Here is a 22,722-nt window from a genome sequence, read left to right on the forward strand (position 1 = left end):
GCCAACACTTAGTAAGAATCATGAAGAAAGGTTGTATAGATGGAAGAGGTCTGGAGACACTGGAAGGTTTCAGATAGATTATATAATGGTAAGACAGAGATTCTGAAACCACGTTTTAAATTGTAAGACATTTCTAGGGGCAGATGTGGATTCAGACCATAATCTATTGGTTACGAATTGTAGATTAAACTAACGAAACTTCCAAAAAGGTGGGAATTTAAGGAAGTGGGACCTGGATAAAATGAAATAACCACAGGTTGTAGAGTTTTCAGAGAGAGCATTTGGGAACGATTGACAAGAACAGGGGAAAGAAATACCTTAGAAGAAGAATGGGTAGATTTGAGAGATGAAACAGTGAAGGCAGCAGAGGATCAAGTAGGTAAAAAGATGACAGCTAGTAGAAATCCTTGGGTAACAGAAGATATATTGAATTTAATTGACGAAAGGAGGAAATGCAGTAAATGAAGTAGGCGAAAGGGAATACAAACATCTCAAAAATGAGATTGACTGGAAGTGCCAAATGGCTAAACAGGGATGGCTAGAGGCAAATGTAAGGATGTAGAGGGATATATCACTACGAGTGAGACAGATACTGCCTACAGGAAAATTAGAGAGACCTTGGAGAAAAGAGAACCATTTGTATGAATATCACGAGCTCAGATGGAAAACCAGTTCTAAGCTAAGAAGGGAAAGCAGAAAGATGGAAGGGGTAGACAGAGGGTCTATACAAGAGTGATGTACTTCAGGGCAATATTATTGAAATGGAAGAGGACATAGGTGAAGACAAAATGGGAGATATGATACTGTGTGAAGAATTTGACAGAGCACTGAAAGATCTAAGTCGAAACAAGGCCCCACGCATAGACAACATTTCATTAGAACTACTTGGGAGAGCCAGCCCTGACAAAACTGTACCATCTGGTGAGCAAGATGTATGAGACAGGTGAAATACCCTCAGACTTCAAGAAGAATACAATAATTCCAATCCCAAAGAAAGCAGGTGTTGACAGATGTGAAAATTACTGAACTATCAGTATCAGTTTAATAAGTCACAGCTGCAAAATATTGACACGAATTCCTTACAGACGAATGGAAAAACTGGTAGAAGCCAACATTGGGGAAGATCAGTTTGGATTAAATAGAAATGTTGGAACACATGAGGCAATACTGACACAATGACTTATCTTAAAAGCTAGATAAAGGAAAGGCAAAATGACGTTTCTAGCATTTGTAGACTTAGACAAAGCTTTTGGCAATGTTGACTGGAATACTCTCCTTCAAATTCTGAAGGTGGCAGGGGTCAAATACAGGGCACAAAAGGCTATTTACAATTTGTACAGAAACCAGATGACAGTTATAAGAGTCGAGGGGCTGAAAGGGAAGCAGTGGTTGGGAAGGAAGTGAGACAGGATTGTAACCTATCCCCGATGTTATTCAATCTATATATTGAGCAAGCAGTAAATGAAACAAAAGAAAAATTTGGAGTAGGAATTAAAATCCATTCAGAAGAAACAAAAACTTTGAGGTTTGCCGATGACATTGTAATTCTGTCAGTGACAGCAAATGACCTAGAAGAGCAGTTGAATGAAATGGACATTCTCTTGAAAAGAGGCTATAAGAGGAACATCAACAAAAGCAAAATGAGGATAATGGAATGTAGTCTAATTAAATCAGGTGATGCTGAGGGTATTAGATTAGGAAATGAGACACTCAAAGTAGTAGATGAGTTTTGCTATTTGGGGAGCAAAATAACTGATTATGGTCGAAGTAGGGAGAATATAAAATGAAGACTGGCAATGGCAAGAAAAGCATTTCTGATGAAGAGAAATTTGTTAACACTGAGTATAGACTTAAGTGTCAGGAAGTCTTTTCTCAAAGTATTTGTATGGAGTTTAGTCATGTATGGATGTGAAATGTGGTCGATAAATAGCTTAGACAAGAGAAAAGAAGCTTTCGAAATGTGGTGCTACACAAGAATGTTGAAGATTAGATGGGTAGATCATTTAACTAATGAGGAGGTACTGAACAAAATTAGGGAGAAGAGGAATTTGTGGCACAACTTGATGAGAAGAAGGGATCGGTTGGTAGGACATGTTCTGAGGCTTCAAGGGATCACGAATTTAGTATTGGAGGGCAGTGTGGAGGGTAAAAATCATAGAGGGCGACCAAGAGGTGAATACACTAAGCAGATTCAGAAGGATGTAGGGTGCAGTAGTTACTTGGAAATGAAGAAGCTTGCACAGGATAGAGTAGCATGGAGAGCTGTATCAAACCAGTCTCTGGACTGAAGACCACAACAGTTGGAAAGGCAGACAGTCAGCTAAAAAAATGACAAAAAACATTTTTTGATGTGATATAATAACAAATTAACTATTTTGGGAATTTTTCCTTTACTTTTATTGTGAAACCTTTTTACTTGCCAAATTTCATGATTCTAGATCAAGGGGAAGTACCCTATAATTTTTTGATGAATGAGTTTGAGAGTATACACGATGGTTGCACTGACTTAGAGACTTACATTTCTTACATGATCAAGGGATTGTAGACCATAGTGAGTGACATAAATTTGAACTACTAAGTCTCCCTACTGATGAGAAAAAAATTCTTAATAGTTGGAAAGACAGGCAGACAGATGGACAAAAAAGTGGTCCTATAAGGTTTCCGTTTTTACTCATTGTTTGCAGATCCCTAAAAAGGAAAGTCTAAGGCCAGCAAGGAGGAAGAATGGAAAATAGGTGAATGGAAGAACAGAGTTAGGTGAGTGAAGAGTAGGCAAAGTAGCAGGATGACAGAGACTAGCAGAGGTTCAAACGAGAAGGGCTGTACACCCATGGGAGGTATCCAAGAGACAGATGGCAATTTTACTATTCAGGAGGACTTGTGCTGGAGACTTGGAACTAGTACTAAGGCAGACTTGGAACTAGTAATAAAGCAGCTGTTGAAATCAACTGAGTTATGTACAGAAGCTTGCTCTGCAATTACATTATCTGCTTTATCCCTGTCAATGATTTTACAATGCCCATTACACTATTTGGCTTCATGTGCACATGTAATGCTGGTCAGCAGTTTTAATAGGGTTGATAGTCAGCTTGTGCGTGCAGTTCTATATTTATATCTAAAAACACAGATGATGTGACTTACCGAACGAAAGTGCTGGCAGGTCGATAGACACACAAACAAACACAAACATACACATGAAATTCAAGCTTTCGCAACAAACTGTTGCCTCATCAGGAAAGAGGGAAGGAGAGGGAAAGACGAAAGGATGTGGGTTTTAAGGGAGAGGGTAAGGAGTCATTCCAATCCCGGGAGCGGAAAGACTTACCTTAGGGGGAAAAAAAGGGGTATACACTCGCGCGCACACACACACACATCCATCCGCACATACACAGACACAAGCACACATGAAGTCTGCTTGTGTCTGTGTATGTGCGGATGGATGTGTGTGTGTGTGTGCGCGAGTGTATACCCCTTTTTTCCCCCTAAGGTAAGTCTTTCCGCTCCCGGGATTGGAATGACTCCTTACCCTCTCCCTTAAAACCCACATCCTTTCATCTTTCCCTCTCCTTCCCTCTTTCCTGATGAGGCAACAGTTTGTTGCGAAAGCTTGAATTTCATGTGTATGTTTGTGTTTGTTTGTATGTCTATCGACCTGCCAGCACTTTCGTTCGGTAAGTCACATCATCTGTGTTTTTAGATATATTTTTCCCACGTGGAATGTTTCCCTCTATTATATTCAGTTCTATATTTAATGAGATAAATCAGTATAGGGAGAGATACACAGGAACAGTATGCATGTCATACACCTGGGCCATTAAAAGCACTTAGCTTCATGGTGCACAGTTCTAGGGGCAGAAGTGGCACATGGACGAACTGCAATATCATAGGTTGGGAGCCCAGATAAAGTCTTGTAAAGAATACTCCTCAATTCAGGATATGATGATGAAAGAAAGAAGACAGGAATATCATGGTTTAACATCCTTTCTATAACACGATCATTAGAGACAGAGTACTATTTCAGATCAGCAACGAATTTGGCCGTGCCTGTTTCAAACAAATGAACATGGCATTTGCCATAAATGATCCTCCCACATATGAATCCACTGTGCAAATGGCAGAATCACCTCTGCTGAAGATTGTGGTTGAAATTCTTTGGATCTAAGTGGTGCTGGTAGTGGTGGCGGAATAGGAGAAGAGGCTGGAGTGGGTGGGGGGCAGAGGAGGAGGTGGAATAAGAGGAGGAGGAGGAGGAGGAGGAGGAGGTGGAAGAGGAGGAGGAGGAGGACAAAGTAAGGCGATATGAAACTGTAGATATACTCTGGATTTTCTGTGTGTACCAGGTGATAAGAGATTACTTTCTACAAGCGTTTTTTGCGATCTTTATGTCTTTTGACATGCTATTTCACCTTTTAATATTAGGTGGTATTTCTGCCTCAGTTATACATTTTAATACCATATTGTAACTGAAGCTCATTTTTAACTAGAGAACAAATGAAAATTCATCAGCATTACTTCAAAACTACCACACAATTTTATGAAACAATGCAATTCTAGGTTGGAATCCTGACAATATCATGAAAAGGATAGACAGCGTCTCACCACGTAGAGGTGGCATTAAGTTGCATACAGGCACAATGAAAAAGACTGCTAAACATTTAAGCTTTCTGACAAAAAAGTATTTTTTTTGTGTGTGTGCAAGTGTGTGTGTGTGTGTGTGTGTGTGTGCGCGCGCGCGTGTTTCCCATTTCCAAAGGAAGACTTTTTTGTCTGAAAGTTTAAAAGTTTAGCAGTCTTTTCATTGTGTCGGTCTGTGATTCCATCTCTTCTATATGTGTGGTAGCAACCTATCCTTTTCGTAACATAATCTTATGACATTTATTACACCAATATTCATGCTGTTTGTGGAATCACTCCACTTTAGTTCACCTTAGCTATCTGAATGACTGAATACTGTGAATTAAGAATATACAATTATGACCATTTGTCCTTACACACATTCTAATTTAGTTGCAGCTGATCTATTTCAAACAAATTTCTTGAGAAGCGCATGTTACATTAAAAAAGGGGGGGGGGGGGGGGGCAGTGAACAATCAGTTACATCAAACATGCAGAACAAAAAAAGATGAAGTTCAAGTAAATAACGCACTGTCCCACAGAGAAATTTCTCTCTAGAGAAATAATGCTAATCCATGGCCTCTACTGAACAACAACCTGCATCACGAAATACAACAAGAAGAAAACAGAGAGAAAGTTAGGCACTGAACTCACCGACAAAACAGGGATGGTGGAGATAAACTTCCTCTGCAAGAAATGGTAAAACTGGGGCGATCATATGTGTAACACCTTCCAGTATGTGGCTCAGCACCAACTGACAAGCTCTTCTCTTAGGAGAGTTAGATGATTCGCAATAAAGTCTGAAAATTATTTGTATTATTGCCTCTACCATTAGTTTGAGATAAAAATAAACAACAAAGAAAATGACTTCACCACTCACCTGTCTTTTATGAGATGACAGTATAGTGCTGATAGATCGTTGGTGACAAAGTTTGTCATGAGTTTACAAACATGGTTGAACTGATAAGTGTCATACATTGCCACAACCTAAAACAAGATGATCCTTGAATGTATCAGAATAAACAGATCTTAAGTCAAAAGTTGAACTTCCATAATAAAAGATTTAGTTGGGAACAAGTACCTCTTTTTCCAAACCAAAGAGCAGATTGAGCAAGTACTTGTCCAAGTTGTATAAATGTACAGCATCAGTGTCACTCTTATTCTGGAAATCATTTATGGACCCAAGGATAAAGCGCAGCACAATGCGTATTTTTTGGATAGAATCTGCAGAGCTGTCCAACAAATTGTTGCTTATACTTATGTTACCATGATGCGTACCATGCGAAGCAACCCACCACCTGTAATTGAAAGTACAGTATTTGGGGAAAAAGATGTAATTATTGCACAACATAAAATCAATATGATGAGTAAGTGAAATAAGACTGTAAAATGTGTCACATATTACTGATACTGACCAATTGATCAATTTTTAGAGTTTAAACACATTCATTCAACTGGTACCAAATTGCTGGATACAAGGTTCACTCAGAATGTTTTTAATGGAAGGCAAAATAATTTCATATCAGAGTACTCTCCTTCTAGATATGCACACTGTGCAATATGCCATCTGTGAAAGATTACACAGGAACATTTTTGTAAGAAAACAAACTGCTACTAGTGCCTAAAAATGAATGTGCACTTTGGTTGTTAAGAAAGTGATTGGAAGAGGCATGTGTTCTGTTCCTTCATAAACACACTCGAATAAGAAATATCTCTGATGTACATAGCTTTGTGTAGAAGTGGGTGCCAATTAATTAATGTAAACTCAGGGATGTTTTCAAAAGAAAATCACAATTTTCCTAATACAGGACAAACCAAAAGGGAATGACGAGACACTTCCTCAAGACAGATGGTATTACAAAGTAATTAAACTCAAACAATCAAAAATCCAAGATGGAATGTAAGAATAATTGTGACTCAGCATCTCCGCAATAAAGTAATTAAACTGCATTTCAAATAGAAAGCCATTACCAGAGCACTAAAATTTCTGAAATCTTTAATTTTGGAAGACACAGTCAGTTACTTACAATTGCTCTAAATACAAGCAATTCATTCAATTCGTAGAATTCAAAACACAAAATGAATACAATTTGCAGTGCAAAAGTGTTATCTTCTCATACATAAGCTGTGAGCGATCAGAACACGATACTAAAACTTAAAGCAGGCAAGGCACTAGCATAAATTTCCACATACTGTATGATATTTGGGTACACAACTGAAATTCATTAGCAGTATGATACAAACATGACTGCTGACTTCCCAACCATCTTATATTGTGCAATCAATCTGAAATAAGCTCATTTTTCACCAGCAATTGTAGCATTGTTCCCTCCAAAGACCCTTCCCATTTTTAATTCCCTACGATAATGTCCAAGGTATGAAACAACAGTTCTTAACCCTCCAAAATTATTTGAGGTCTCAATTAACTGTTAATGTATTATCAAGTCCATCGTCACTGTTGCAATGAGAAGAATATCATTTTGTGGTATGAACAATGGATCACAACAGAAATTGAATTCCAACAGAAAGATCTAAATATGACATGTGTACTGCGGATAATTTAGGAGTAAAGGTAACAAATCACTGAATAGTTGAAGCACTGATTCGAATTAATGCTCCACTATTCTGTAAGTCGTTACCTTTAATTCTATATTATTTACATTACGCCAGGACTTTTCATAACATGTGTGTAATCAGTTTAAACAATAATCCTCACCCCACGGACTATTCCAATGGGTTTAAAGTTGCTGCACTAGTGGTCTGTACACAATGCATCTACACAAAATGACAATAATAGCAGTAAGTTCAACATAATTAGAACTTCTTTAGAGTTTTTTTCCATACACTGCCTAAAAAATTATAGGCTGATCGTGCATCTTTTTACACTGATGACTGAAATATATAAGGGGTGTTCAATAAGTATTGCAACACATTATTTTCTTGGACAACTTCAATTGAAAAAATGTGGAATTTGTTGCAAGACAGGGTGGAATATTCCAATTTCAGCCACTATAGTTTCATTAAGTTCTGATTGGTGGTGGCACTAAAACTAGCCTCCAAAATGGCATCTGTAACAGAGGTGCATTCCAAGCAAAGAACTGTCCTTAGTTTCTATTGGCAGAAAAACAGAGCATCACAGACATTCATACACACTTGCAGAATGACTGCTGTGACCTCCTGCAGCAAACAAAAGCATGGTGAGTCTTAGGTGAGGTATCTTATCATCACACAAATCTGTCCGATCTCCCATGCCTCGTCCAGCTGTACACAGCTGTGTGTGGACAGATTTGTTCGAAGTGATCAACAGATCACAACGAAACACCAAACTGCTCAACTGGATGTCTCTGTTGGTAGTGCTGAAACACTTGTCCACCTGTTGAGTTGTTCAAAGGTGTGTGCCCACTGAGTTCCTCGCCGCCTAACAGAAGACCATAAAGAACAACAAAGGACCATCTGTGCACAATTGCTTGCACATTATGAGGACGATCATAACAATTTTTTGTCAAACATCATGACCGGTTTTAAAACATGAGTTCATCACTTCGAACTGGAAATAAAGTAGCAATCCATGAAGTGGTATCACACCACCTCTCCTCCAAAGAAACAGTTCAAGGTCACACCCTTAGATGGTAAAGTCATTGTAGCAGTCTTCTGGGACTCGGAAGGGTTATTCTGTTAGATGTCCTCCCTCACTGTGCAACTATCAACTCTGAAGTGTATTCTGATACCATTAGGAAATTGAAATAATGACTTCAGCGTGTTTGTTGTCACAAAAATGCAAACAAACTTTTCCTTCTCTGTGACAATGCAAGGCCTCACACAAGTCTGTGCACTTGAGAGGAGCTCACAATACTTCATTCGAATGTTCTTACTCATCCATCCTACAGCCCAGATCTTGTACCTTCTGACTAACATCTGTTTGGCCGAGTGAAGGATGCATTCCACGAGAAGCAGTACATGGATTTTGGGGACATAACTGATGAAATATGACACTGGCTTTGAACTCAACCAGTAGAGTAATAACAAGTGGCCATACAGCCCTTTGCAGTAAGATAGTGTGCACTGAATGGAGATTATATCAAGAACTAGAGTTTTGTAGCCAAAGGAGTGGGGAATAATACTGTGTATTGGAATCCTGAATAAAACTGACCTGCTTTCAGGGGAAAAAAAAATTGTTGCAATACTTCTTGAACACTCATTGTATTTCCAATATTGGCACCATCACTTATCAAACTACAGTAATCTTCAAAATCCGACCACAGACCTTAAGGCATGTGCTGCACTTAATTTTTAGTTTTGATTCATTGTTTCAGTTGATATGATCTAATACCTGAGAACATCAGTCCCATAAGCTGGTATGTGCTTGCTGCCTTCAGTAATGTCAACAGGATCTACAACATTTCCCAATGACTTTGACATTTTTCGACCATTTCCATCAACTGCAAATCCATGAACAAATATAGCCCTGTGAATTACAAAACAAAGGTACATTTCAATATTTTTTTTCAGCCTTTAACAATTAGATTTTGATTGTCTAAATTCTACAGATAATTATAATGTAATCTGTTCTATATCAGAGAATGACCTCTTTGCTTAATGAAACCCTGTAATATTTCTTACTAACACTAGTTTCATGTATGATATGAAAGTAAAATAAAAATTTGGTGAACGGATCATGTACCTTATTGAGCAACAATCATATCAGAAGGAATAAATGTAATCACTTGTCATATAATTGAAGTACTGGAAGAAAAAGCAAAACACCACACATACAGAGCTACTTGTGGCTACAATAAGATTAACGATTAACCTTGTGTGTGTGTGTGTGTGTGTGTGTGTGTGTGTGTGTGTGTAAACCACAACTAAATTTATAATTTTGACACAAACTGTTATTTTCATTTAAAAATATCTCCTTTATGGAAGACTCCCAAGAACCTGTTACGAAATTATTAACTCACCAGCTGAGAAACCTGGCATTGCCCAGGTATATATTTAAAGCTGTGCCTGACGCTTCGTACACGTGTAGTTTATTTTTTACTTATAAAGCTTGTCAGTACAATGTTTGAAGTTGTATGATTTAGGACATGAACAAAGATCTTGGTTGGTTCACTAACACAGGAGAGATGGCAGTAGGAAAACCAGCTGACACTAAGTTCCACACCAAAAACATGCAGTGTCTGGCCTTGTGCTTAGTTTATGGTATAACATAAGCTCACCAGGAACTGTACACATTTAAAGTAAAATGGTGAATTGTTAGGAATAAGAATAATTTCTGGTATAAAAACTCACTCGCCTGTGTCACTTTTCATCAAAATTTCTGCTTCTATGGTGTTACGCTGGAGAAAAGTACAAGAGGGAAAAAACATTAAGCCTTGTGGCTGAAGTATTCTGAAGATCAAACAATGGAAAATCCAGGCTGGAACTCAGTTCACTCCTCCATCCAATTGTGATCCACCCAGACTGCCCCCAAACCACTCTCTGTTAACTTTTCAGAATTTCTTAACCTCGAACCTTGCCTCACCATCATTCCCCAAATCCCTCAACATGCAAACTACACTATGTCTGCAGAAAGAACCGCAATCCACCATCTAAAAAACTGATCCCGACCTTATAATCCTTCCTGCGGACACAGGTTCCACCACTGTTGTTTTGAACCGCAAGGATTACCTGGTGGAAGGACTCCGCCAGCTGTCAGGTACTTCCACCTACAAACCTTGCCACAGTGACCCCATTCCAGTACTCCAGCAGGATCTCCAGTCACTACTCAAATCCATAGGCCCATCCCAGAACCTCTCCCCAGAGTCCATCTCTCTGCTCACCCATACCACTCCCAGCACTCCTTCCTTCTTCATGCTTCCCAAAGTCCATAAACCTAATCACCCAGGATGCCCCACTGTGGCCAGTTACTGTGCCCCCACTGAGAGAATCTCTGCTCTTGTAGACCAACACCTTCGACATATTACTCGGAACCTAACCTTCTATGAAAAAGATACCAACCATTTCCTCCACCGACTATCCACAATTCCTGTGCCTTTACCACACAGTGCCCTGCTCATCACTATTGACACCACTTCCCTGTTTACTAACATTCCTAATGGCCATGGCCTTACCACTACTGAACATTAACTTTCCCAGTGCCGGCAGATTCCAAATCAACAACCTCCTTCCTAGTTGCCATGACCAACTACATCCTCACTACAATTACTTCTCCTTTGAAGGCATTACCTACAAATAAATCCTGGGTATGGCCATGGGCACCTACCAGGGCACCATCCTATGCCAACCTATTCATGGGCCATCTAGAAGAATCCTTGCTAGAAACCCAGAATCCTAAACACCTCACCTGGTTCAGATTCACTGATGACATCTTTTCTATCTGGATCAAAGGTGAGGACACCCTATCCACAATCCTCCAGAACCTCAACAACTTCATTCCCACTTGCTTCACCTGGTCTTACTCAACCCAACAAGCCACCTTCCTAGATGATCACCTCCACCCCACAGATGACTGCATCAGTACCTCCATCCATATCAACCTACTAACCACCAGCAATACCTCCAGTCTGACAGCTGCTACCCCTTCGATACCAGGAAGCCCCTTCTGTACATCCTAGCCACCCGTGGTCATCGCATCTGCAGTCCCTCTCAAAATAAACTGAGGGTCTCACTGAAGCCTTCACTGATGATAACTATACTCCCAACCCTATACAAAAACAAATCTCTCACACCTTATCTTTCTGGTCTCACACCACATCCCACAGTTCCACCGTCCAGCCACAGAGGAGCATTCCTCTCGTAACTCAGTACCACCCAGGACTGGAGCAACTGCTTACATTCTCCTCCAGGTTTTTGATTACCTCTTGTCATGCCCCAAAATGAGAAATATCCTGCCCACTATCCTTCCCACCCCTCCCACAGTGGTATTCCACCGTCCACCAAACCTACACAATATACTCATCCATCATTACACAAGCCCTGCTCCCAGTCCCTTACGTCATGGCTCATACCCCTGTAATAGACCTAGACGCAAGACCTGTTCCATACATCCTCCCACCACCACCTGCTCCAATTCGGTCACTAACATCACCTATCCCATCAAGGGCAGGGCGACCTGTGAAACCATTCATGTGATCTACAAACTAAGCTGCAACTACTGTGCTGCATTCTATGTAGGCATGACAACCCACAAGCTGTCTGTCCTCATGAATGGCCATTGACAAACTGTGGGCAAGAAACAAGTGGACCACCCTGTTGCTGAACACACTGCCAAACATGGTATTCTTCATTTCAATGAGTGCTTCACAGCCTGTGCCATATTCATTCTTCCCACCAACACCAGCTTTTCTGAATTGTGCAGGTGGGAACTTTCCCTTTCCTATGTTCCCGTAACCCTCCTGGCCTCAACCTTCATTAGTCACTGTCCTCACCCATTCAGCCCTCCAGCCCCTTTTCTGTTCCCTCCAGCACTACACAGCCATCATTCCACCATCACACCTAGGCTTTTTATGTCTCTACTTTTCCACTACTTCCCCCCCCCCCCCTCTCCCCTGCCCTCCATCTAACCTGCAGCACTTCACTGTCTGCCATCCCCACCATACTATCCCTCCCCCTCCCCACTCCAGCCTCCTCCTTACCCCACCCAGTCGCCGCTCTCATCACACACTGGGGCTGCTGCTCCCAGTGTGGTTTCAGTTGCCGAGACTGCAGGTGTGTGTGTGTGTGTGTGTGTGTGTGTGTGTGTGTGTGCGTGCGCGCGCGCGCGCGCGCGCGCGCGCCTATCTGCAACTCAGCACCTCCGCTGTACGGTAAGTGTTCTGATGGGTGAGATAATTCATGATGCTCTTGATTAAAGTTACGTTGTGCCCTGCTATTGGAAGGAGTTTCTAAATAGCGAGTTACAGCTTGAAGTTCTCGAGCTGCTGTAAGTCTCACCTCATGATCTTCAATGGATTATTGAGACTGCACTGTCCCCAGTTTTTCAGCCTTTCTTGTGTATTCAGCAAGACTAAACTGTTCTCTACACACTTTTTTTCACAAACAACACTAAATCAAAATGTCATGAGTTGCCACCCAAGTCACAAAGCAAACTTAAGCAATCTATTTTTTTTTCTTAGCGTGCACCAGCCGGAGTGTTATGCCGGATGCACGCTGTAGTAGCTCTAGCAGCGCGCACCGCTGGTGCGTCCAGACCATGTGGCACCGAGCCAAATCGGGAACGTTGCATCACTGACTCGCTAGGCACTCAGCGGGCAGTGCGGCACTATGCTTGGTAATTTTTTTAACTGTTGCATCCTTGAGCCCCCGGTTCGCGATGTACGATTAGTGGTTACAGGAGTCAAGGATCACCCTTTATTAATAATTATAATACAAAGTAATATCTCCAGTTAGAGCTACAGTTTCAGCAAGTACACCAAGTCCTTTCATCCATACATGAATTTTTTCATCATTACTAACTTTTCTACAGTAACGTGTATACAAGGTAAAATGCACATTACTATAAACATAGCTAGGTCTACTTTGCATCTTCGCACTGAGTTAAAAAAAAATAATAATAATAAATAAATAAAACCTAAGAGCAACATCTACTGGTTCTTTGGTGTACTACAAAACTAACAGCATCACCTACTGGTTCTTTCGTGTATTATACTGTTACAATTAAGAATCCAAATTACTAAGCTAAGCAGATGATTTTACATAGAACTTTAAATTATGGTATATTTCTTTTGCAAGTTCCAGTTTTGATGAAATAAAGCCTATACATTGCCTGGAGCTATACTCAAGTTACCCGTGAAAGCCCCATGAAAATTCAGCTAGTAGTTTTTGGAGATTAGCATGTTCAAACAGACAGATGCGATGGTTCCACAGTTTCATTATTAGTACTGATAAACTTGAACAAAGAGCAATGATTATGTGTCAGGAAACAGAGTGAGCACTTTATTTCACTAACCGATAGGGAGGCTCCTCACGCAGTGCAACTGATGTCATTAGTGAAGACTGGAACCAACCAGTGATTTGGTCTACACCTTCCAAATATAAGTCAGCCACTTTTTGATCCAAAACAGAAGACCATGATATTCCACTATCAAACCAGATGTCCAAAATGTCCTAAAACAGAAAAAGAAAATATTAAATGTATCAAAAAAAGATAAACTGTGCTAATGAAGTCCAGTATTATATGTTACACACCTGACTTTTTTCTATGTCTTGTACATCTACATCTGAGACACAACCTTCAACAAGTTTCTCAGTAGGCAGTGTCCACCAGAAATCTGGACCATGTTCTTCCAAAAGATTACAGAAGTGATCGATCAGTGGTCTAAAAATTATTGTATAATAATATTACAAACTAATTATTAGGTCATGTATAATGAACATGTTCAACTGACATATAACACAAAAAATTTTTAGGCTCTACCTGGTTACGAAGATTTCCTGATTTGAATGTCGGTAAAGAACTGGGATCGGTACGCCCCAAACTCTCTGCCTTGAGATACACCAGTACGGTCGCCTGTCCAGCAGCGATATTAGCTGACCACTTCCACTGAATTTTTCTGGCAATATGTTAACAGCTCTCAGTTTGTTCTAATATTTAATAACATCAATCAGAGACTGTGTAAAACATTTAATGTGAGACAAAGAATTATAAAAAATGTTTTGCTCTAAGACTTACAATTGCTGTTTGTTTAATTGCATCAGTGTCAATAAACCATTGCTTGCTAGCTCTGATTATAACTGGCTGCTTTGTCCTCCAGTCATAGGGATAACTATGTGTATACTTTTCTTGATGCAAAATATCATTCTGCAACAATACCAACACTTTTTCATTGCCTGCAGACAACACAGGTAAACCTTCAAGCTCTGGCCCAATTTTAGACATAAAGCAGCCATCTTCATCAACCAAACACTCCTATAAGAGAAACAAAAGTACTGTATGAACTAACACACTGAAGGAAACATTGTTTGCTAAGATGCTCATTTGGTAAAAGGTATGAACTTTCACAAGTAAGTTGAATGGCTGATGACTACTTATCTTGAGGAAGTGAAATTTCAAGTTCTGTCAACAGACAAATATGAAAGTAGAAAAAAACAATACTCACCATGTACAGAAACACACATTTATCTAATTCCATTTACTAATGGGGGCAAGAACGGTCATGAGTACCACTGATACGTAACAGGCCAACCCTCTGTCATCCACTATACAGTGGTTGCCATTTACTGTGCAGAATCCTCCAGAATGGAGATATAGTTATAATTTGGACCCCATAATAAGTACAACTGAATATTGTAGTTTTGCATTTGTCAAGTTTTAGGAGTGAACATAGAGTTCCAGTGTTTCTGGTATTAACACCATACCATTTGCAAACCAAAATCTTAACTTCACATTCAACTCAAGGAAACTACGTAATGTCCCAAGATCATACAAATTTTGTTAATGGATTTGCAGTTGATGGAAATGATAGAAATGTTACACTTCATTAGTACAAGCTTATTATCTACATTATGTAGTATAAAGTGGACTGAAGGATAAACAGTGCCTGGGACAAGAAGTTGTTATAAAAGTTTACATTGTGCTTTTCGACAAATTACGGGGATTGCTCCTACTCTGTGAAGTTTACATAATATGTAATATATTAAATATTATTGTAAATTAATATAAAGGCTTTCTGGGTGTAGAGGGACATCATGTTATAAAATAGCTGTCATTATATGGATAAAACCAACATTTTGACCCCAGTTGCAGTGGGCTTTCTCTGGGTCTACTAATGTAGAAACTGATGAAGTGTATTAGTGAATGCCCAATAATATTCTGTTATGATTCCTCTTCTGCACATGGCATCATGTCACAGTTTCAAAAATTGCCAAACTGGCTTACTGGGCTGGAGGGAATGGGAATCTTATATCTGGCTGGTTTCCTTTAGTGGTCAGAGTGAAGATCTGGTGTTGCTGATTGCCTCATTCAATACACGCAACGACTGACAGGCACTTGACGAATAGGATTTTGACTACTATGAGTGTTATTTTCCTCATGTGGATTACTGGACACACAAATGCAGTTCCTTGCCAGTAACACTCATAAATCAAACTATCAGTGTGGCTTGTTGGGCTCTGGTGGCTGCCATATGGTATGGTGCAAACCTAAAGCATTCTTCTCTATCCATACTGTTAGGAAGTTTTAGTATGTCAATGGCCTCCTTGATTATACATTACATCATTCCTGGATGTTTGGCAAGTATACAACTCTGATTAAATTTTATCTACCTGGATTGCTCTTTCCAGCATCAATCAGAGCTGATTTGAAGTGGCATTTGAAAATACTGCTCATGTTCCAGGATTTGTGTTGCTATTGGCCTTTAATTATTCTTCTTCACATCTTGTACATGTCTGCAGTGAGCAAAGCATTTGTACAGTCACTGACCAAGAAGGTAGTACACACGATTTTAAGATCCTGTGTTCTATCATGAACATCACTGAGATTCTGTGTATGAGTCATCAACGAGAGGATCACCAAATTCTTCTGCAGTGGGTGCAGTTGGGATGTGGCACCTAAATACTTATCTGTGTGTGTTTGTATTGGCTTCTGGTATTGTCAGTGCCCTTGCCTGCCATCCAATGTCCTACATGTGTTCACATCTATAAATGGAATCACATCATGCTCCTGTAATTCAAACATGAACTGAATCTTTCCATGCAGGTTATGCAAATATTTGTGAATATTATATAGCTTTGATACACCATTGGACCATAAATTGAATCTTTGTTCAGAGACCTGAATGAGCAGTGTGGGTGTAATGGAATCAAACTCAGCATCAATGATCCAAAGTTGACTGTCAATATGTCAGATGCCTAATGGAGATATGGTGGGAAGCACTACTACCATCTGTCATGTCGTAGTTTTTTTTCTGCCATTCGAAGTGCAGATCTGAAGAGGATGGCAGAAGACTGGACAGCCTGGAGAACTACCACGTGAAAACCTGCCTTTTGGCAGAACATTGATGATGATGATGATGATGATGATGATGATTTGAAGTAAGCTGATGACAAGTTAGGAATATTTTTGTTATTAGTACATCGTCTTCAGTCGTGGTATTTAATTTTCTTGCTATAGCTCAAGATGTTTCATAGCTACAACTCCATTCTCAAGAACTGAAGTGACATTCTTTTTGCATGTCACATATACTTCAGTTTATCATCTTCATTTGAACATGAAATGTTCATTTCCTTCATCGGTGAAAAACTTCCATGTGTGCACATTACATTACTGGAATTGTAACTGCAACTGCGGAAATTTTTCACTGACCTAGAAGATGAACACTTCATGTACCAGTGAAGATGATAAACTTAAGCAAAAGTGATATATGGTTGATACAAGGACGATGTCCTCTTAAAATAGTTCATTATGCCTCAATATTTCATTGTGAACTATTACTTGACAATGGTCCACATGCCAAAATTGCAACCATAACTATACAAATTTAATACTAGTCAAGGTGAAACATATTGTGATTTGTGAAATGCTTAATCAATGGAAGAGAGGGCATAACTTTAAACAGTAAATAACATTTTTTTTATTTTCTTGCCACTTATACTAGCAAATTGCAACATACGAAAACGAAAAAGGAAGAACAAACCAAGGAAATTCCATGTTTTAAAGCAACCAAGAAATCATCGTGGCCATGGGCTGGAGATGTATGCACCAATCCACTGCCTTTGCCAGTTGAGACATGGTCTGAAGGAAGCAAAGGCAAGTTGCATCCTTGCTTTAGAGGATGCTCATAGAATGTATTCCTCAACATGTCACCTACAACAGTAGAGACAAAAGGATTTAAAACTGATTTGAAGTGTGCAAAAAGAAATAATAATCACTTGAGTTTCAAAATGTAAAGCTAAAAGTAATTTGAGGATACCAAAGAAATTTACCTTGTCTTAGGAATTCTAGATAACAATATGAGTTTTAATACTTGAGGTGATTTTGTAAATAACTTTTGCAGCCAGGGACAGATAACAATTGTTGCCAAAATTAAAGTAAAACAATTCAGTAATGAGAAACTATCATCATGCACAGAGAGAAACTTGTGGACTATTGTAGTCAGTTATTAGCAAGAAACATCACACTGGAGAATTTATTTATCTTCTTCTTCTTCTTTTTTTGAGGGGGGGGGGGGGGGGGGGGGGGGGAAGGCTGGGATTGATCATCCTTGCAGGAGACTTCATACAACACACACAATTCTACAATATTCAGGTGCTTCTAATGTATTTTTAGATTTACTGAGGATACACATCGTGCAGGTCAATCTTCTTCATTATTCACTGAAGATCTGTGCCTGCCTAACCACCAGAAACAATTACACTTGGTCCTAGCTAAACCTGTAATTCAAGTCTCTCTGCAAGATCAGATTAAAGTGAGGAAGCTATGATCTTCATGGACATCACACTGTGTGTGAGAGAAACAGGTGCTATGTCAGCAAGTGGCAGGATACAACCGAAAACAGGAGAGAAACAGTCATGACACAAGGCGAGAAGACTGCTTCTGAATGGAACTCAACCCCATGCCGGAGCTGAGCAACCAGGCTGACTGAACGGCAGACCTGAGACAACAAGACCAAGTCAATAACAACTATGCAACAACAATGTGCAATCTAAGTTCAATACAATGCTGTCAACAGGCCAAGTACGAGCCACAATCCAAAGGGAAGTTCTCTACGAATAGACAGCAGTACAGTGGAGATAGTGACAAACGCTATCAAATGAAGTACATGACTGACTGAGTGGTTGAGGTGCAGCGTTATTTATGCCAGCTAAGAGGGACACTATGGCCAATGTATTCAAGTGGTGAGATGGTGGCGCACTCACTAGGTGAGTGCAGTGCTGTAGCAACACAGTCCTCTATTGTCCATCGAGATCCATTTGCTCTGGCAGGCATTCAACTTCTGCGCAGCCTGATACCAGAACATGCATCTCTCAAAACAAAGTATTGCTCATAAAGTTCGGAAACCTTACCTCTTGCAATGTGAATAGCACTATTACAGGCACTGACAATGTAACTTGATGCCCCAACTGATTTGTGAAACAAAAAGTTGGTCAGTACACCTGTTGTAATCAAATATTCTTTGTCTGGCGAGAAGAGAAAGGCAGAGACCTATTTATCATAAGAGGAGCCTTGATATTTGTGATGTTGCACACAAAAGTAACATGAAATATGAAACATGCAACAATGCTTGCCTCTGTGACAGAGACCCTTAACACCATTCAGCCAAGACTTGGGCTCAAAATATAGTTCCTTTGTCAGGGCAACACCTCAGTGTAATGGTTCAGGATGTATATTGGCTGACTACAATTGGCTTCAAAAGCTATTGGTCATCATATTCATAAATCTGATCTGATTCTTTGTGACTCTTTCTTCTTTCTGAATGTAAAACATACCTAAAAAGACAAATTTTCTAAAAATGAAGACCCCTTCAGCTGCCAAATGCTATCTGAAAATACAGTAAAACTTGCTTTTTATACATTTCAGCAGACTGGCACAAAAAAGAGTAAAACACACAAAAGTGTACAATACAGGAAAGCATAGGAAACACAACAAGCTGGAGATTTTGTGCCTAAAGTTCTCTGTTTACAAAGACTGCCAACTTCAGTGTTTTAGCCAACATTGTGTTACAAGTTTTATTTGCCATAATTTTATAATGATTATCATAATAAGCCTCACAGTAAAACACAAATATTTTTTGAATGTAGGCCTAATGTCACAAAAGAGTTTTGCTTCTATCTTTTAGTTACACCATTGGACATGACTGGAACGAAGTAGGAAATGTGTTTTTGTGTGTATTAGCATTCAGCCACTACCTTCGTCATAGTCGCAATAGCAGTGGCTGAGTGCTGACACAAACAAACACGTGCAGAGGTTTCCCCCTTTGTTCTTATACTGTCCAATGGTGTAAAAAAAAAATGGAAGGAGAAGTCTTTTGTGAGGCCATATTAAAGAGATACTTGTATTCTCATGTGGGACTTATTACCGATAATCATCATAAAATTATGGTAAACACAACTTGGAACACAATACTGGTTATAACACTAAAGTTGACAGGAAACAGGAACAAGAAGCGTGAAACCTACAGCTTGCTGCTGACAAGGTCACTCGGTTTAGGGATATCCCGTGTGAGAGAGAGGGCAGAAATTCTCATCATGTTATGGACCATCTTTAGGACGAATGTTTACATCAGCCATCAGGTCATACTACCCTAAGACTGCATGCCTAGTACAGATTATCATACTTCATGTGGAAGTAACAACAATTCATATAAGAACATTATAGAGACAGCCATGTTCAAAAGCAACATTTATTTGTATAAATGGCTGTGAAACTAAATTAAAGCTGTTGTAATACAACGCAATGAGCAAAAGGAAGTTTGCTACTGGAGTCACTGTCATCAAATTGTGATTATCATAAGGCAGTGACTCAGCATACTTTCCCACCCTTCCAAACATTATGAACTTATAATGCAGGTGGTCATGTCCCAACACTCTAACAATGAAAATCTTGATTGCCGCAATAACGCTAAGTTATGTGAACAATAATTTTGCATATAATCTGCATTTTCTGCTTTATTCCAAGGCTAACTTTGAGTAGGAATACAATGCTCGTTTTGCAGAAATCTATATGAAAATCAGTGTTAAACATTGTGATATCATCAAAGAAAACCTAAAACCTGGGAAATGTTGTAACACAGAATCATTAATGATGGGAAAGCGCATTGAGACAACAGGACTTCTGCTGAGATCGACAAAAATGAACGTAGAAAGTGGGAAAACGTAAAATGTGGGAACAAAAAATGGGGTGTCACTGAACATTTTTGTGGGAAATTTCCAAGGACAGGTAAATACACTGAGTGAAAAAAGTAAAATAAATGTGGCTGTGTATCTAATTTGTTAGTAATCTTTATATAACAATGATACACACATGAAAACTGCAGATGTACAGAATCTGTCACAAGGTGCTTAAAAAAATAAGTCTGTTGACAACCTGAAGACTGGTTTGAACACAATGCTTTACTAGGCATGGTCCTGTAGGGGGCAATATGCCCCACCTCTCCCCAACATTTAAACTAGCTTACCCAGCCAGTTTTTCACACACTCACACACACACACACACACACACACACACACACACACACACAAAACTCAATGGTAAAAGAAGTGAAAGAAATTCCATGGTATGACTGAGGACTGAGCCACTACTTTTTGGTTTGTAATCTGACACCTATCCACTGAGCTACCAAGCCACACATAAAGTACTTATGATATTAATACTGAATTGTGCTATGACCATATTCTTCACCATATTATAGCAATACCATTTACATAGTCTGAGAGAAGTCTCTGTGTTTCTAGAATGCAACAATGGGTAAGATTAACACTGCAGAAGAATTATATCATAGTTAGGACTGTTTATATTTTATATGTTTTCCAAGGTCTTTCACAGTTTCTTCTGAAATTAAGCCTTTGACTGTTACAACAAACATGCATACTGCATTCCATGCTGAGGGCAGCTTTGTTGTTGCTAATACTGTTACCTGTGCTGAGAGATGGCATTTGAGCCGCTCCTGTGATTGGTTTTGTTGCACAGACTGGTTCGCCTGAGCTGCATATTTTTGGAGCACTGGGGATGATGACTGTCTGCCACTCTGGGTTTTGCCCCCACTCCCTCCAATACAAAATAAATATAGTTACTCTGACACCTAAAGAATGTCATTTTAAAGCTCCTCTAGAAATGAATTACTGCACAAACACAAAGGTATGTCAATATTGCATTGTGCCTAAGAATTAAATCTTTCTTATAGTTTTTAGTACAATTTTAGTAGTCTGTGATGAAAGCTCTGTGTCACTTTGGATTAATCTGAGTGTTCTTTCTTAGTTACTCTCCCATAACACCTGCTGTCCTCCATAAGGCCTTTTTCAAAAGTAGAGCACGCACGCACGCACGCACGCACACACACACACACACACACACACACACTCTCCATCAAGCAAACACAACTCACACTCAGTGAGCTTTCAGTTGCCTGAGACTGCAGTCACGTGTTTGAGTTGCATTTGCATGACAGTGTAATTCTCTAGGCAATCTCCAAAGCCATATAACCATGGTTTCTAAATACTTTTCACTTGTGTCCAAATAATAGTTGCATACTGAGAACTGGCAATTATATATAATCTTGTTACATTGAGACAATGAAAGCTGTGGTTTTAATTCTTGTATGTCACATACAAAATCAATGTTAAAGCATCTTGAAACTGTGACTGTTTTGCTTGTGATGCTTGTGAAAGCGGCAATTCGTCTGGATAGAAGTTTCAAAGTAAGAATGTTTTAAATGCTACAGTAGCTTCCACACCATCTGTACACATTTTCCATCCTTCTTTTGGATCCAGGCTTTGAACCAACACTAATAAAGTTAAAAATACTTTTCAATGTTTTTGTGTCTATTTTTTGTTTTTCATTTAGTTTTGGAGACATATCAGTGTATTGTCTCTTTCCTGTGTCAGTATCCAAGGTTAATAACATTCTTTCGTTTTCATTTTTTTGTTTTTCATTGAGTTTTAGTGGCGTTTCAATGTAATGTTACCTTTCCTGTGCATGTATCTGTGTTTAGTAACATTTTTCTGTCCTCATATTTTCTTTTTCATTTAATTTTAGAGACATGTCAGTGTAAACTTCATGTTTGCATTTTTACCTTGTTTCTTGATGCACTTTCTGTTTAAAGTAAACAGTGCATCTCTGCATTGGTATACTCTTCTTTGAATGTTCACTCTCAATAATACTTGGACAATGCCTCCAAGTAAATTGTAGAGGATTCTTGTCATCAATGCACTCCCCCCTGTCACCTTGCCTCCATTCTGTGGCATAAGCCTATAATTTCTCTTCCTGGAGCAAAGGGAAGTCTCCTGTTGACATTTTTTGCCCTGTTACTACACAGTGGAGAGCATGAGCATTTAAAACACATGAGTAGAGTAAGTGGGAAAGGAACTCTTTATACCTCCTCACCATCTTTCACACTGATTGGGGACTCATTAGCATATCAGTACAATCAAGTGTTCCTATGCTTGAGTTATAAT

At 39.3% G+C, this 22,722-nt stretch overlaps 1 protein-coding gene across 2 annotated transcripts in view; it reads right to left on the bottom strand.

The window, feature by feature from the left end:
- The window catches only part of LOC124612496 (isoleucine--tRNA ligase, mitochondrial), a 100,831-nt gene that overhangs the window by 15,781 nt on the left and 62,328 nt on the right, over nt 1-22,722 (bottom strand). For both annotated transcript variants that reach the window (XM_047140733.1, XM_047140734.1), the window contains exons 7-15: nt 17,247-17,416; nt 14,285-14,521; nt 14,030-14,196; nt 13,801-13,930; nt 13,562-13,719; nt 8,945-9,079; nt 5,696-5,912; nt 5,495-5,601; nt 5,269-5,414 (exon numbers count right to left, since the gene is read on the bottom strand). In XM_047140733.1, coding sequence (XP_046996689.1) covers nt 5,269-5,414; nt 5,495-5,601; nt 5,696-5,912; nt 8,945-9,079; nt 13,562-13,719; nt 13,801-13,930; nt 14,030-14,196; nt 14,285-14,521; nt 17,247-17,416 — 1,467 coding nt within the window. The remainder of the gene's footprint in view (nt 1-5,268; nt 5,415-5,494; nt 5,602-5,695; nt 5,913-8,944; nt 9,080-13,561; nt 13,720-13,800; nt 13,931-14,029; nt 14,197-14,284; nt 14,522-17,246; nt 17,417-22,722) is intronic.

Source organism: Schistocerca americana, chromosome 4, assembly GCF_021461395.2.
Source record: "Schistocerca americana isolate TAMUIC-IGC-003095 chromosome 4, iqSchAmer2.1, whole genome shotgun sequence".
In the NCBI taxonomy this organism is placed as follows: Eukaryota; Metazoa; Arthropoda; class Insecta; order Orthoptera; family Acrididae; genus Schistocerca; species Schistocerca americana.